General features: G+C 38.6%; 1 protein-coding gene across 2 annotated transcripts in view; it reads left to right on the forward strand.

The window, feature by feature from the left end:
* ADAM9 (ADAM metallopeptidase domain 9) overlaps positions 1-15,559 on the forward strand; it is a 123,811-nt gene that overhangs the window by 11,058 nt on the left and 97,194 nt on the right. For both annotated transcript variants that reach the window (XR_001007499.1, XM_011993380.1), the window contains exons 2-4: positions 7,878-7,975; positions 11,947-12,005; positions 13,646-13,724. Coding sequence is in view for 1 of the 2 variants with exons in the window: in XM_011993380.1 (XP_011848770.1) it covers positions 7,878-7,975; positions 11,947-12,005; positions 13,646-13,724 (236 nt within the window). In the remaining variant the exon portion in view is untranslated. The remainder of the gene's footprint in view (positions 1-7,877; positions 7,976-11,946; positions 12,006-13,645; positions 13,725-15,559) is intronic.

Below are 15,559 nucleotides of genomic sequence, written 5' to 3' on the forward strand. Positions count from 1 at the left end.
CACTGCAACCTTCGCCTCCCCGGTTCAAGCAATTCTCCTGCCTCAGCCCCGTGAGTAGCTGAGACCACAGGCACGTGCCACTATCCCCGGCTAATTTTTTGTACTTTTAGTAAGATGGAGTTTCACCATATTAGCCAGGATGGTCTTGACCTCTTGATCTTGTGATCCGCCCACCTCAGCCTCCCAAAGTGCTGGGATTACAGGGACGAGCCACGGTGCCTGGCCTCTCTTCACTGTCTTTGAATGGGTCTAGTGTGGACCCAACTAAAGTTGGATAGCACAATGTTGTTTGTATGTTGAGAGATTATTGTAGTTTATTTTCCATTTCATGTTGTTATTTTAATCAGATTATTTTCGCTAAGCGATCATATGTGGGACACTGGTTGAGTCACATCTTTTTTTTTTCTTTCTGAGAGACAGGGTCTTGCTCTGTTGCCGAGGCTGGAGTGCAGTGGAGCAGTCATAGATCACTGTAACCTCAAATTCCTGGGCTGAAGCAATCCTCCTGCCTCAGCCTCCTGAGTAGCTGGAACTGCAGGGGTGTGTCACCATGCTTGGCTAATTAAAAACTTTTTTTGTGTGTGGAGAGGCAGTCTCGCTCTGTTGCCCAGGCTGGTCTCGAACTGCTGGGCTCAAGCGTTCCTCCTGCATCAGCTTCCCAAAGTGCTAAGATTACAGGTGTGAACCACCACGTCTGGCCTTAAATCACATCTTTTAAGAGTGAGCTAGGGAACCTTAGAATTTAACTTAACTTGGTCAGTTTTTAAATATGGAGTTGTGTTTGTATTTATTTATGTTTATAGTAACGTAAGTATTGAGTTGCTAAACCTTATTGGAAAAAAAGAAAATGGTATCACCCCTAGACATGTTATATTATAGGGCAGAACTCATTCCCATTCATGGAAAATGTCCCATTCCCTTTGATGAATTGTTCTTTTCATGAGATTTTTCATGATTTAAATCATTTTAGGGTGATTTTAACCTCTTCCTTCTAGTAGTGTATTATCTTCATACGAGTAGACCCCAGGAGAGCCTGTTTCTGATCAGTCTTATTGAAAGGTTTAGAATCCTGTTGTGAATATATCTTGGGCCTAACCTCGCATCCCAGCTGCTTAAGAGAAGTGATTAAACAGTCTGTACATAGCAATACAATGAAATATGATTTTGCTATCAAAATGACAAATGTGTGGGCTATGTAGATTTGTAGAAAAATTGATACAAAAGATGTTAACTGTAAAAAGTAAGGTTGACTTTTAGTCATATGTGATAATTACAACTATGAGAACTATGTGTGTTTAGCTATAACAATCAGAAGAGGTTATTTATTCAACATATTTTATTGAATACATATTGTACCAGTGCAGGAAATACATGATGAATAAGATACCGTGTTTGATCTCAAAGAACTTAAATTCTTTACTGGAGGAACTTAAATTGTCTAGGACATTAAATCTTAGAAATGGGTGGTTTTTCCCCAAAGGGACACTTAAAACAAGTAACATAAGCCATTCTTTTTAAATGTAAAGATGGGTAAATGTTTAAGAAAAGTATAACACTAAAAAAGGTAAGAGTGTATGACATAGTCATAGAAATTATAATTAAGTATGTTTGAAGGTAGGTTTCTTTTTTTTTGAGACAGAGTCTTGCTCTGTCACCCAGGCTGGAATGCAATGGCTCGATCTCGGCTCACTGCAACCTCTGCAAGAATCACTTGAGGGTTCAAGCAGTTCTTCTGCCTCAGCCTCCCGAGTTAGCTGGGATTACAGGCACGTGTGCCACCACACCTGGCTAATTTTTGTATTTTTAGTAGAAACGGGGTTTCACCATGTTGGCAAGGCTGGTCTTGAACTCCTAACCTTGTGATCCACCTGCCTTGGCCTCCCAAAGTGCTGGGATTACAGGCGTGAGCCACCACGCCTGGCCCAAAGGTAGTTATTAATATATGGTATGTATTTATCCGGAATTGACCTGGTGAATACTAGAATGAGAAAAAAAAAAAAGGCAAAAACTGCAATTACTTTTGCACCAACCTATTATATGGCTCGAAATAACAGTGCTTTGTAGATCTAATTGAAACAATTTTTCTAGAAGAAATACTTTGGAAACAGAATTATCTTATTTATCCTGAATGTGGAAGCCAGGTTTATTTTATTTTCTACAGTGGAAGCACTTAAAAGTGGCTGTTTATGTAGTAGGCAGGAAAAAAATGAGAGAAGCCCATGGTTTGGAGTTCACATTTGTTTGCTTTGCAATTAGGTAGAATTCTCTTTTTTTTTTCTTTTTTTTGAGACAGAATCTTACTCTATTGCCCATGCTGGAGTGCAGTGGCACAATCTGGGGTCACTGCAACCTCCGCCTCCTGGGTTCAAGCGACTCTTCTGCCTCAGCCTCTTGAGTAGCTGGGACTACAGGCGTGCACCACCATGCCCAGCTAATTTTTGTACTTTTTTTTAGTAAAGACGGTGTTTCACCATATTGGCCAGGCTGGTCTGAAACTCCTGACCTTGTGATCCCCCCGCCTTGGCCTCCCAAATTGCTGGGGTTACAGGCTTGAGCCACCGTGCCCAGCCACAATTAGGTAGAGTTCTTTTAACTCACTTCCCTATACTACAGTTACGGTTATGAAAAGCGTGCTCAGACTTCCTCTAAAACACGCTACAGAGTATAGAAAGATCTAAGGAGTTAGAGAAAGAAAGAAGGGCAGCTAACACCTTTTGCTTTCTTTAAGATTAGACATGCTAAGTTTCATGTTTCAATGGTTCATGTTTTCTCTTCAGGCCATTTTTTCTTTTTTTTTAGATGGAGTCTCCCTCCGTCACCCAGGCTGGAGTGCAGTGGTGCAGTCTCAGCTCACTGCAACCTCCCTGTCCTGGGCTAAAGTGGTTCTCAGCTGACTGCAACCTCCCCCTTCTGGGCTCATGTGGTCTCGTGCCTCAGCCTCTCGAGTAGCTAGGACAACAAGCGAACACCACCAGGCCTGGCTAATTTTGCATAGTTTATAGAGACGGGGTTTCACCATGTTGACCAGGCTGGTCTCAAACTCTTGATAAAATAAATGATTAATTGTGGCATTTTGGTTTTCAAAATGAAGATTGTGTTTAAAATGCAAAAGAAGGAAAGAAAGTTATATGTAATCTTCCTATATTTAGCTTTTATTTTATTTCGTTGGCAGTCTGGGTAAACAATTCATAGAGGACAGAAGACTTGGTTTCTAGTCTTGGTCTGAAACTTTTAGCTGTCACAGCTGGGGGATGCTATTGGCACCTAGTGGATGGAGGTCAGGGATGCTACAAAACATTCCACAGCACACTGGACAGCACCTTTACAGGTTGGAGGTTTATACAAATAATGTTAAAGCTCTTTTTTTATATTAACGTGGAAAAATGTTATTTTGGTTCCCATGAGAAAGTGCTATTTGGAATTAAAAAAAAAAAAACAACTAAAGTGAATTGGGGGAAAATCTATGCAGGATATGAACAGGAAACAAGAAAAAAACCTGACCTAGAGATAAGGAAGGAATTTTGGGAAGAAAACACAGGAAGGAGGATTTTCATACAATTAGTATGTATTATTTTGATCGCATTCCTGAAGTATGTGCATTTGTTATGATGTTTTGGAACTTTTTACGGCATGGCTTTAATTCAGAAAGTGGTTGCTTGGATTTTAGAAGCAAGATGTCAATATCAGAATAACAGCTCTTATATACAGAAATTATTTCAGGGTGCTATGATTTTGAAAACCTTTTAAAAATAAATGGTTAGTTATGGCATTTTGCTTTTCAAAATGAGAATTGTGTTTAAAATGGAAAAGAAGGAAAGAAAGTTACATATAATCTTCCTATATTTAGCTTTTATTTTCCTTCGTTGGCAGTCTGGGTAAAAGAGTCATAGAAGACAGAAGACTTGGTTTCTAGTCTTGGCCTGAAACTATAAGTAAACTAACTTTGCCTGTAAAGTAACTGAACCTGTTTCAAAATGAAAGCTCTTTAAATACCTGCCTGCCCATAAGAACTACAGATGCTTTCTTTTTGGAGGCATTTCTTTTTCTCTGTTATGTTTGCTTCTGAGTTGTAATGAAAACACTTCAGTTTGGTTCTATATTGTTTAGCTTCTAGTGTAACAGTTGTCTGTGTCTATCAGCATATATATTCTTTCTTTTTTTTTTTTTTGACAGGGTCTCCCTCTGTTGCTCAGGCTGGACTGCAGTTTCTTAATCATGGCTCACTGCAGCCTTGATCTCTCAGGCTCAGGTGATCCTGCCACTTTAGCCTCCTGAGTAGCTGGGACCACAGGCATGTGCCACCATTCCCCTTTAATTTTTAAATTTTTTTGAAGAGACAGGGTCTTGCTCTGTTGCTCAGGCTGGTCTTGAGCTCCTGGGCTCAAGTGATCCTCCTGCCTTGGCCTCCCAAAGTGCTGGGATTACAGGGTTGAGCCACCATGCTCGGCCAGCATATATAATAATCTTGTCTGTAATGATTTACTTAAAGATAATTTTTTTTTTTTAAAGTGAAAGCATGTTTATTAAGAAAGTAAAGGAATAAAAGAATAACTACTTCACAGGCAGAACAGTGGCATGGGCTGCTCAGCTGAGTATACTGATAGTTACTTCTTGGTTATATGCTAAATGAGGGGTGGATTATTCATGAGCTTTCTGGGAAAGGGGCAAGGATTTTCCTGAACTGAGGGTTCCTCTTCTTTTTAGACCATATAAGGTAACTTCTGGGCATTGCCGTGGCACTTGTAAACTGTCTTGGTGCTGGTGGGAGTGTCTTTTAGCATGCTAATATATTAGAATTAGCATATAGTGAGCAGTGAGGACAACCGGAGGTCACTCTCGTGGCCATCTTTGTTTTAGTGGGTTGTAGCTGGCTTCTTTACCGCAAACTGTCTTATCAGTAAAGACTCTGTGACTTGTATCTTGTACTGACCTCCTATCTCATTCTGTGACTAAGAATGCCTGACCTCCTGGGAATGCAGCCCAGTAGGTCTCAGCCTTGTTTTACCCAGCTTCTATTCAAGTTGGAGTCAGTCTGGTTTGAATGCCGCTGACATATTTTCCCTCATCCTTTTACATGGGAACCTTAATCCTAAGGATTGTAGAGGGACAAAGATCTATCTTCTGTGACTTCTTCAGGCTGAACAGGGGCAGTCATTCCTGCCTAACTATAGGGTATCCTGTATCCAGGGTAGAGAGGAGCTCGGTCACACAACGTCAGTATGCTGAGGGCCATTCACAACTCTTTGAGTTCTGTTGAGTTCACAACACAAAAGGTGATATCTAGAAGATTAATAAGATTAATAATTAATAAGTGTTCAATTTAAGAAAACATTCAGTAAGCTTATCCTGCATTCCCACACAAAGATTACAATAGCAATATATTTCATGACAGTAAAGCAAAATAAGTAAAATTATTCCAAGTAAACTAAATAGAAGGGTGTTCCATGAACTGGGCAGTTGTTGGAACCAAGCTGATATAGGGTCATTAACTGATTCCAATATATGCCCAGAATTAGAATGCTGATCCAGATGTTAACATTAGCCATCCCTCTTGTTTCTTCTGAGCTGCAGTTAGAGGTCACTGATTGGTTCACTGAAATAAGCAGAGTCAGTTCAAATTGCAGGGAAAAACTCAAAAGCAACTGATGAGACTAGAATTTAATGACAGGTGTACCATAGTTCTTGAAACATAATTTTTCTCTTTCCTGTCCCCCATTTGCATTAAAAACAAATCATGATAGGACTGATAGGATATGATAGTTTGCAAAATAAGCTTTAGTCTTATTATACTTCACCTGATTATTTGAAATAAGTGCAGTAAGAATAATTATTTGCCACATAGGCACTTTTTAATTGGCTTTGATGGAACTATGTTCCATAAGGAATCTCAGATAAGACTTTTTTTGAAGCTGAGCTCAACCATGGGTTTGCACAGTTAAATACAGGTATGAGTTGGGTAAATTCCTCTCCTCTGAGGTCCCGAGATAACTTGGTGCACCTGGGCCTGTAGATAGTGACATTCTTTATTTACAACAGATCAGGAACTTTGTACAGGGACTGTGTACACAAGGTACATGGCCACTTTTCTCAAGGGGCTTTTATTGGTTCTGTAAATCAAGTTTGATTCCTTAAAGGAAAGCACAACATTCCAGTCAAAACTTGGTAAAATAACCAGTTTCTCCAGTTGTGTCCTGTTGCAAAAGAAAACAGATTCTTAAAGAAATATAAGATGCTGATGGGTAAAGAGTTTAAAAGCTGTTTATACATGCGTTATATTGGATATGATATAATTTATGGTTTCTTGCTTGCAGCTGTTTGTATCTTTATTAATCCCAAACCAGACAAAGTTATAAACATTTTATATACAATGTTATCTTGGAAAAAGTTAGATGTAAATAATTCATCTTAATCGATATTTGAGAAATCTGAGGGGTATAAGGAAACTAATGAGTGAATGAACATATAGATTGGATCAAAGGAGGAGAGTATGAGAGTAGGGAGACCAGGTAAAAAAGTATAGTCATCTAGAGGTGAGGTTAGTAAGGGTTAAGCCATTAGTAATCATGCTGGAAGAAAAAGAGGTTGTGTTGGACTTGTCGAGAGATTATGTATTGGACTCCAACATGATGTGTCTTCCTAAGAGATTTGTGTTGGCAATTTTGATTATACTCAATTTGGATTCAAGTGATGACTTTAGAACCCAAGCCCTGCTTAAGAAATCATGATTTCGTGCTGATAGACTGAACAGAATTGGAAGTGGGAGTAAGTCTGCATGACTTTCAGAGTTCTTAACTGTTAACAAATTTTGTATAAAGCTTGTGTTTTTGTGATGGATTAATGGCTATAATTTGAGAGCATGGCTACATTGTTGAGTATATGTTTGTTATATTTGTTAGAGTTAACCCATCAGATATTAAAAGTACCTTTTCCCACTTACAGTCCTTGTCCATTTAATAAATGTCTTAGTCTGTGTTGCTATAAAGGAATACCTGAGACTGGGTAATTTATAAAGAAAAGAGGTTTATTTGATTCACTGCAGGCTGTACAAGAAGCATGGCACAGGCATCTGCTTCTGGAGAGGGCCTTAGGCTGCTTCCATTCATGGCAGAAGGGGAAGTGGAGCTGGCGGGTACAGAGGTCACAAGGCGAGAGAGGAAGCAAGAGAGATGGGGGAGAGAGGCTCTTTTTAACAACCAGCTCTTGAGGGAACTAACAGAACAAGAACTCTTTCCCCTTCCCTGGCCCCTCAGGGAAGGCGTTAGTCTGTTCATGAGGGATCCACCTCCATGACGCAAACACCTGTTACTACACCTCACCTCGCAACACTAACACACTGGGGGTTAAATGTCAGCATGAGATTAGGAGAAGTCAAACATACAAACTATGGCAGTAGGTATTTAGTAGTATCATCTGAGAGGATGTTATTCATGCTTGGTGAGGGGGAGGAATGGGAGATGAGGGAAGGGTGCTAGACTCTAGGATGTCTTCCCCCATTTCCCCACCAAACAGTTCTTTTCTTTCTTCTTGTGTTCATGCCTTAAGATTTCTTTTGAGAAAAAAGGGTTAGGGTTATAGCTAAAAGTGTTTGAAATAATTGCTATGTATATTTATAATGTTTGGATAAAGACTGGTATACTTTTTAAAGAAAATACATTTTCCTCCCTCATACTTACCTAATGCATTGCTATTTTCATGTATTAATACAACTTTATATAAAAGTACTTTTATTAGATGCACATTATAATATGGGAATGTAATATGGGAATGTCAGGTGATTTTTCTGTGATTTGAACATTCAGCTTTTGATTTTCATTATATTGTGTGCCCACGTGGTTTTTCAGTTTCACTTATTATATTTGTTATTGCCTTTTCTGTAGGCTTTCAACAGACCTCACATCTTTCTTCTTATGAAATTATAACTCCTTGGAGATTAACTAGAGAAAGAAGAGAAGCCCCTAGGCCCTATTCAAAACAAGTAAGTTGTATCTTGAGAAATAATGTGTTTAATTTTTTTTCTTTTCTGTTTTAGCACAAAGGTGTTATTTGTAGCAGTAATCAGTTCAGTGAGTTATTACTTGGCTGTTACTTAGCATAGCACAGCTGTGTTAGTAAAAGCAACATATTGAGCCTTAGTATCCTTTTTTTTTGAGATGGAGTCTTGCTCTGTCGCCCAGGCTGGAGTGTGCAGTGGCGCAATCTCGGCTCACTGCGACCTCCGCCTTCTGGATTCAAGTGATTCTCCTGCCTCAGCCTTCCGAGTAGCTGGGACTACGGGCATGCGCCACCATGCCTGGCTAATTTTTTGGTATTTTTTTAATAGAGACAGGGTTTCACCGTGTTGGCCAGGCTGATCTTGAACTCCTGATCTCAGGTGATCCGCCTGCCTCGGCCTCCCAAAGTGCTGGGATTACAGGTGTGAGCCACAATGCCCAGCCAGTATCTTTTTTTTTTTTTTTTTTAAAAGACAATATGATCGACTCGAAACATAACAGAATAAAATAGTTAAAATAGAATTCTATCACTAGGGTAGGGTGCTGATTATATACATTTTAATTGACAGGCAATGGTCACAGTGATTTTTATTATAATAAGAATTTTAATTCTTATTATAATTATATAACCTGACTCAGTTTGTGATAGCTAGAACACTTTATACTGTATCTTCACTGACAGTGGAGAGTGCTAATGTGTTAAATGCATATATTTTATATTAGGGAATATTTACGAAAATACAGGTTTTATTTCCATATTGGAAGAAACTAACTGTGCTGTTAATGGGGTAACCAGTGCACAAAAATTATTTTTTGTACTATTCTTTTGTAAAGTTTGTTCAGAAATAATCTATTTGGACTTTAATTTTATAAGTCTTTCAACTTTATAGAAGTATAATTAAATTTTATTATAATTTAACAACAGCAGGTAATAAAGCATAGAATTTAGCTTATTCTGAATTATATTAATATCTGAATTGCTGATACACTCAGAAATGTAAGGCAGCTTGCCTGTTTTTTAGGGAGTGGGCATTGTAAAAAGAACACTGGAGTTGAGGATCAGGAACTTTTAGTTTTGGTCCTTCCTGTGAGTACCACCACCTACTAATTGGGTTAGTCACTCAACTCCATTTACTCCTGTCTAACCGAGGAGTAAATGACTCTAAGATCTCCTCTGTAGAAGAATTTATACATTTTACTTGTTTTTGGTTTGAACTGGACAGCCTACCGTTTGATTGTGTTTTGTCTTAGAGTTAATCAGTTAATCTCTGGGTGCGATCTCCGCTCACTGCAGCCTCTGCCTCCTGGGTTCAAGTGATTCTTGTGCCTCTGCCTCCCAAGTAGCTGGGACTACAGGCATGTGCCACCATGTCCAGCTAATTTTTGTATCTTTAGTAGAGATGGGGTGTTGCCATGTTGGCCAGGCTGTTCTCGAACTCTTGGCTTCAAGTGATCTGCCTGCCTCAGCCTCCCAGAGTGCTGGGATTACAGGCACGAGCCACCTGTTTTCCTCCTTTTCTTCAGTGAATGGTAGACTTTCAGCCTAGGGACTGTGTTTTCTACTTTTTTGTGTCTCTGATAGTATCTTCATTTAGTACTTCCCTCATTGATACTTGGGATTGTCATAAATAACTGTCATTTTTATGCTTTGGTAAATATTTGGAGAAGTGGTATGGTCAGTGCATGTTGAACTGGATTTTGCTCATTCAACAGTGAATGTAATTTACTCATTCAAAAGTATTTATTGAGTTACTATTGTATGCTAGGTACCATTTAGCTATTGGGGATATGGCAGTGAACAAAACAGACAAAAATTTATGCCCTTGCATGAATGCAATCTTGTATTCTATGGAGCTTGCATTCTAGTGAGTGGGGGACAGAGAGAGACAAAACAAAAACAAAAACAAAAAACCCCAAAACCAAAAGTGTATATAACTTCAGATGGTGATAAATGCTGTGGAGAAAATTAAAGCAAGAAAAGGGATGGGAGGCTGGATATGGTGAGTTGCTGGGGAGAGGATTGCATTTTTCAATAGGATGGCCAGGGAAAGCCTTACAAGAAGGTAGCCCTTTAGTAAAGACCAGAAGGAGGCAGGTGAACAATCCAGGCAGATACTTGGGGGAGGAGTAAACTATCACAAAATAATCTTTGGTCTCTAAGATTTCTTTTTATTTTATTTATTTATTTATTTATTTATTTATTTATTTATTTATTTATTTTTGAGACAGAGTCTTGCTGTGTCATCCAGGCTGGAGTGCAGTGGCCGGATCTCAGCTCACTGCAGGCTCCACCTCCCGGGTTTACGCCATTCTCCTGCCTCAGCCTCCCGAGTAGCTGGGACTACAGGCACCCGCCACCTCGCCTGGCTAGTTTTTTGTATTTTTTAGTAGAGACGGGGTTTCACCTTGTTAGTCAGGATGGTCTCTATCTCCTGACCTCGTGATCCACCCGTCTGGCCTCCCAAAGTGCTGGGATTACAGGCTTGAGCCACTGCGCCCGGCTCTCAGATTTCTTTTTAACATACATAGCAGTGATGTTTTTACGTCATGTGATTGTCTAAGAGAGAATGATAGAAAGGCACATGATAAAGCTGTAGCAATGGAAAGAGCGTGGTGGTTTTGATGGCCCACTGGAGATTGAGGTAGATGATGAAGGGTTCTTGGCGTCCCACGCGAGATGTGGAGGTAGAATGACAGGATCTGTAGTTTGGTCTAGCGCTTAGAAGTCAGAGGCAGATGTGCTGTGGTGAAGGGGATGATGCTGTTTCTTGACAAAATGTTAACTGAGCCTGGAAACAGTAGGGAATATTAAGTAGACACTTCTGATAATGTTAGTTGTCGAGTCCCTTCCTGACTTTCTTTTTTATTAAAGAGCTAAGGCAAAGTCAGATCTCTTAGTTCCAGAGATCACATTAAGCACTTGTGGCTAATGGCATGGTGAGTTACTGGGGAAGTTGTTTCAGAGTTGCCTGAGGTAGAGAAGATGATCCCATGAATTGGAGGATGTGTATATATGTTACTTTAATTCCTTGACTCTAAGATGTCATCAATTGTGAGACACACTATATTGTTTTATGTACCACTAATAAAGAGACAGAAGTGGCCCAGCGGGGTGGCTCATACCTGTAATCCCAGCACTTTGAGAGACCACATGGATTACCTGAGGTCAGGAGTTCAAGACCAGCCTTACCAATATGGTGAAACCCTGTCTCTACTAAAAAATGCATAAATTAACCACGTGTGGTAGTGGGAGCCTGTAATCCCAGTTATTCTGGGGGCTGAGACAGGAGAATTGCTTGAACCCGGGAGGCAGAGGTTTCAGTGAGCAAAGATTGCACCATTGCACTCCAGGCTGGGTGACAGAGTAAGACTCCGTGTCAAAAAGAAAAAAAAAAAAAGAAAAAAAGAAAACAGAAGTGGTGCTGGTTAGACTGCTGTGCCTTTGTATGATGTGTCCTTGTTTCAGGGACATTAATATGAGGGAAAAAAACATGTTTTAGAATTGATGAAATGAGGTAAGCCCTGTAATTCGTATCATAAAAGGAGTTGAATTTCTTTTCAACTTTATATAACCAGAACTAGGGATAATCTCTTGAAACCAAGAGTGTCATTTCATTTAGACAAAAGCAGGAACTGTCTTATACTGTAGGTAATACATTGATGGACTTGAGAAGATAATCCCTGCAGTTATAGCTAAATTAGAAATGAATTTGAGAAGAGTTAGATAGACAAGAAGGTTATTTTTCATGATCAGTTATGAAAGGAAGGAAAGGATAATCAGAGTATATTTTTTATTATTTAAGGATCGACACAAAGTTCTTCTATTAAACTGTTCAGCCAATATCAAATTATTTTAATTCAGAATGGAATTTCCTGCATCTTATAAATGAGATGTTGTTGAAAAGTAATTTTCAAGGTGATGTTTTATTCTTCTTTTCTCCTTCTGTGCATTTAGGTATCTTATGTTATTCAGGCTGAAGGAAAAGAGCACATTATTCACTTGGAAAGGAACAAGTAAGACATTTAATTTATTTTGTCTTTTCAATAATGTTTTTCCAATAGTATATTGGTTTTGTTTCTAGTTTGATATGGTTTAGTGGATCCTGAACCCTGGGATTAAGCAGATTTAGCTCTTCATATCTGTGCTGCACAGTGGCAGCTGGCTGGGCAGGCAGTAACTTCCAAACAGGAAAGAAGGCAGAGACCAAAGCCAAGCACCCCCCAGTTTATTCTTTCCAAATGCATCACTAAGGGAGCAAGAGCTACACATGTGTGGGGGAGTTGGGGAGAAGGGGAGCCTGCAGTGACCGGACAGGGTCCAATTATTGGAAAGACTAAGGTTCCACCGGCTACTCCCATGCCTACTCACATAGACTTTAATAAAGGTAAAGGATATAATGCATCAGGACAAAGAAAGTGCAGGCAGTCATCAAGGCACGACCCCCAGGGTCCTGTTTCAGTTGCACAGATGTGCTTTGCCTCCAGATTATGAACTGCTGAGATATGTGTGAGGCATCATATTTTCTGGGGAGCCCAGGCACAAGTTTACTGAAGATATCTTTTCTACCTCGCTGATCATGTAGCTAAAGTCAGGCTGTGTACCTAACTAAATCAGATAAAAACCTTCCATTTGTTCATTTCTAGTCAGTATAGACAGGCTGGTCCCGGGTGCCTCCAGGGGAGTTTTGAACTTGAAATGGCATATTTATGAATCACACACTTAGCACATTGCATCCCTGACCTGTCCATAAGGCCTGGAGATAAGCATACAGCTGCTGCAGTCCTGCTGCAAGAGAACCTGATCCTCATAAACATGCTTGATGCCACTGAACCTCCTTAACATGGAGTGAGGCTTTGGAAATCAGGAATAATTGTTTCTTTCAACAGTTGAGACAGAAATTTGCCTCCATACTTAGGAGTTTAATTCTTATTTATATAGAACTTTTAGAAAAGAGTGTAAAAAACCATTTATTTTTCTTCTGTAAATATGGTATCCTGTCAGTAACCCAGTTTTTACTTTTCCTGTGAGTTGTGTCTGAAAAATTCAGGGACATTATTTATGTTGCCTTAAGTTTTTTTGCAGCTAGCATTTTATGACCATTAGAAAAAATGTGTAGCTTAATGTTACATATTATTTATGAGTAATGTACACTATTTCAGAGTTGTCTGTTTATGAGCTTTTTTTTTTTTTTCTTCTTTTTTTTTTAGGAGACAAGGTCTTACTCTGTTATCCGGGGTGGAGTGCAGAGGCATGATCATAGCTCACTGCAGCCTTGAACTCCTGGGCTTAAGCAGTCCTCCCACCTCAGCTTCTGGAGTAGCTAGGACTGTATGTGTGTGCCTCTATGCCCAGCTCATTTTTTATTTTTTGTAGTGACAGGGTCTCACCATGTTGCCTAGGCTGGTCTCAGACTCCTGGCCTCAAGTGATCCTCCTACCTCAGCCTTCCAAAATGTTGGGGTTACAGGCGTGAGCCACTGCCCGCCTGTTTATGAGCTTTTAATTTTATAGTAGCACATTTTAAAATAATAATTTATCTGGTGAAAATTCTTATTTACTCCAGCTCGTCTCCTCTAGAGATAATGCCTTGTGAATCATATCCTTAGTTGTAGATAGATAACATATATTTAAATGGTATTTTATTTCTCTTCCAGAGACCTTTTGCCTGAAGATTTTGTAGTTTATACCTATAACAAAGAAGGGACTGTAATCACTAACCATCCCAATATACAGGTAATGTATTTTCCTCATGATCCCATAGCAAATTTTAAAACAATTATAATTTAAAAATGAGTTCTGTATAGGCATTCAGGACTGTTACATTGCACAGCCCCACAGGGCACCTTTAACATTATGATATATGGGTTATCCTGGGAAAAGTGGGTGCATTTCTATGGACTAAGCTGTACCTTACAGCTCTCCCGGTACTCAGTAGTTAAGGTTTTTTTTAAAGACTAGGAAAATAAATCTTCTATTTAATGGTAATCCTCACTGATGATGGGGAAAATTTGATATGTTTAAAATAGGAGTTTTCGATTTTTTTGTTGAAAGTTAATATCTGTAAAAGTGAACTTATTAAAACATTTAATTCGTCGTTAATATTTAGTAAAGAAAAACACTCGTTTGGTGTTACATGTTCTAATGTTCTAAATTTTTTCTGAAAATAAGTCTTTCCTAAAAGAGGTGTGGTCCTGTCTGGATCAGAGAACAGAGTACTCCTGGGGACAGAGCTGGCCAGAATACCGAAAATAATTGGCAGATGTCACATTTGGCTTTATGTGTTTATTACTAGGCATAAACATTTCTAGTTTTGTTTGAGTGTTTTACAGTCCTTTTTGGCACTTAGGTATTATACATTTTTTTTTTTTTGCCATGGTTTTCATGAGAAATCTTTATTCCCATTACATGTTTTTTTTTTTTTTTTTCTTATGTACTTTGTAATACTTTACTAGGTTGAATTGTTTCTGTTGGTTGTGCACTTTTTGCAGCATTCTTCAAATAAATAGGAGGCAAAAATATCTTTATTTTAGATTAATTATTAGTACTTACAAAAACCAAGGAACTGCTGACTTAGGCCTATCCTCTTCCGGTCCACTATCTGATTTCTTTATCTTAGTGCATTATTGGTCCATTGTTTAATAGCAAATTAGTAGAGGAGTTTGAATTTACCTTACAGCATACACCAGATAGAAAATAACCCGTCCATCCAGTCATGCACCCAACTATTACCAAGGCAGAAGGCCAAACACAGCGTAATTTATGTCACTTGACAAAAGCTGTAATGGTAAAAGGCATTTTTTTCCTTGTAGAGGTTTCTTGGCATACTTTCTTCGGACATACACTGTTCGGGCTTTAATTTTGACTCATTATTTGCTGATGAAACTCTTTTAATCTGTTTGTGCCTTGGTATGTTCACTTTAAAGTGTAATAATAGTTAACATTTTATGGATATATTGGGAAACTTAACTGAGTGAATATATAAGATGCTTATAAAGTCTGACAATTTTTAACTCAACGAATATTATTTGTTGCTATTATTTAAAGTATATGCTGTTAAAACTGTTAAAAATCAATTTTAATTATATAGAAACTTATGTAAGTATTATTTTATATAATACTTACGTATCATAAGTATAATAGAGTTGTTATGCTTTTCTGGGTGTTTGAAAAATGTCAACCAAGACAGACGGAGTCTCACTTATTTCTTGGTTATTTAATATTGTTCAGGTAGATGAAAGTATGATTGTAGATTTGAAATACAAATTAAAACTTTGATACTGTAATTTTTTTTAACATGGCCAGACTGTCATGTATCGTAATGACATATACTTTTGTCCATAAAATGAAATTAAGTTTCACTGAAAGATTTATGTAGTTTCCCCTGGGGATTCTATTGCTTAAGATTAAAGTTTGTAAAGCATCATCAGTGTCTTCCACAGGGTCATTTTATACAAACACAGTTTTAGTGAGATGTCAGCCGGCTGCTGTTGGTTCTTGGATTGACTGTGATTTAAAATGTTGAAGATGACATAATACGTCTTGTTCTGCTTCTAGGCTGAAAGGTCACT

Source organism: Mandrillus leucophaeus, unplaced genomic scaffold (assembly GCF_000951045.1).
Source record: "Mandrillus leucophaeus isolate KB7577 unplaced genomic scaffold, Mleu.le_1.0 Scaffold111, whole genome shotgun sequence".
NCBI lineage: Eukaryota > Metazoa > Chordata > Mammalia > Primates > Cercopithecidae > Mandrillus > Mandrillus leucophaeus.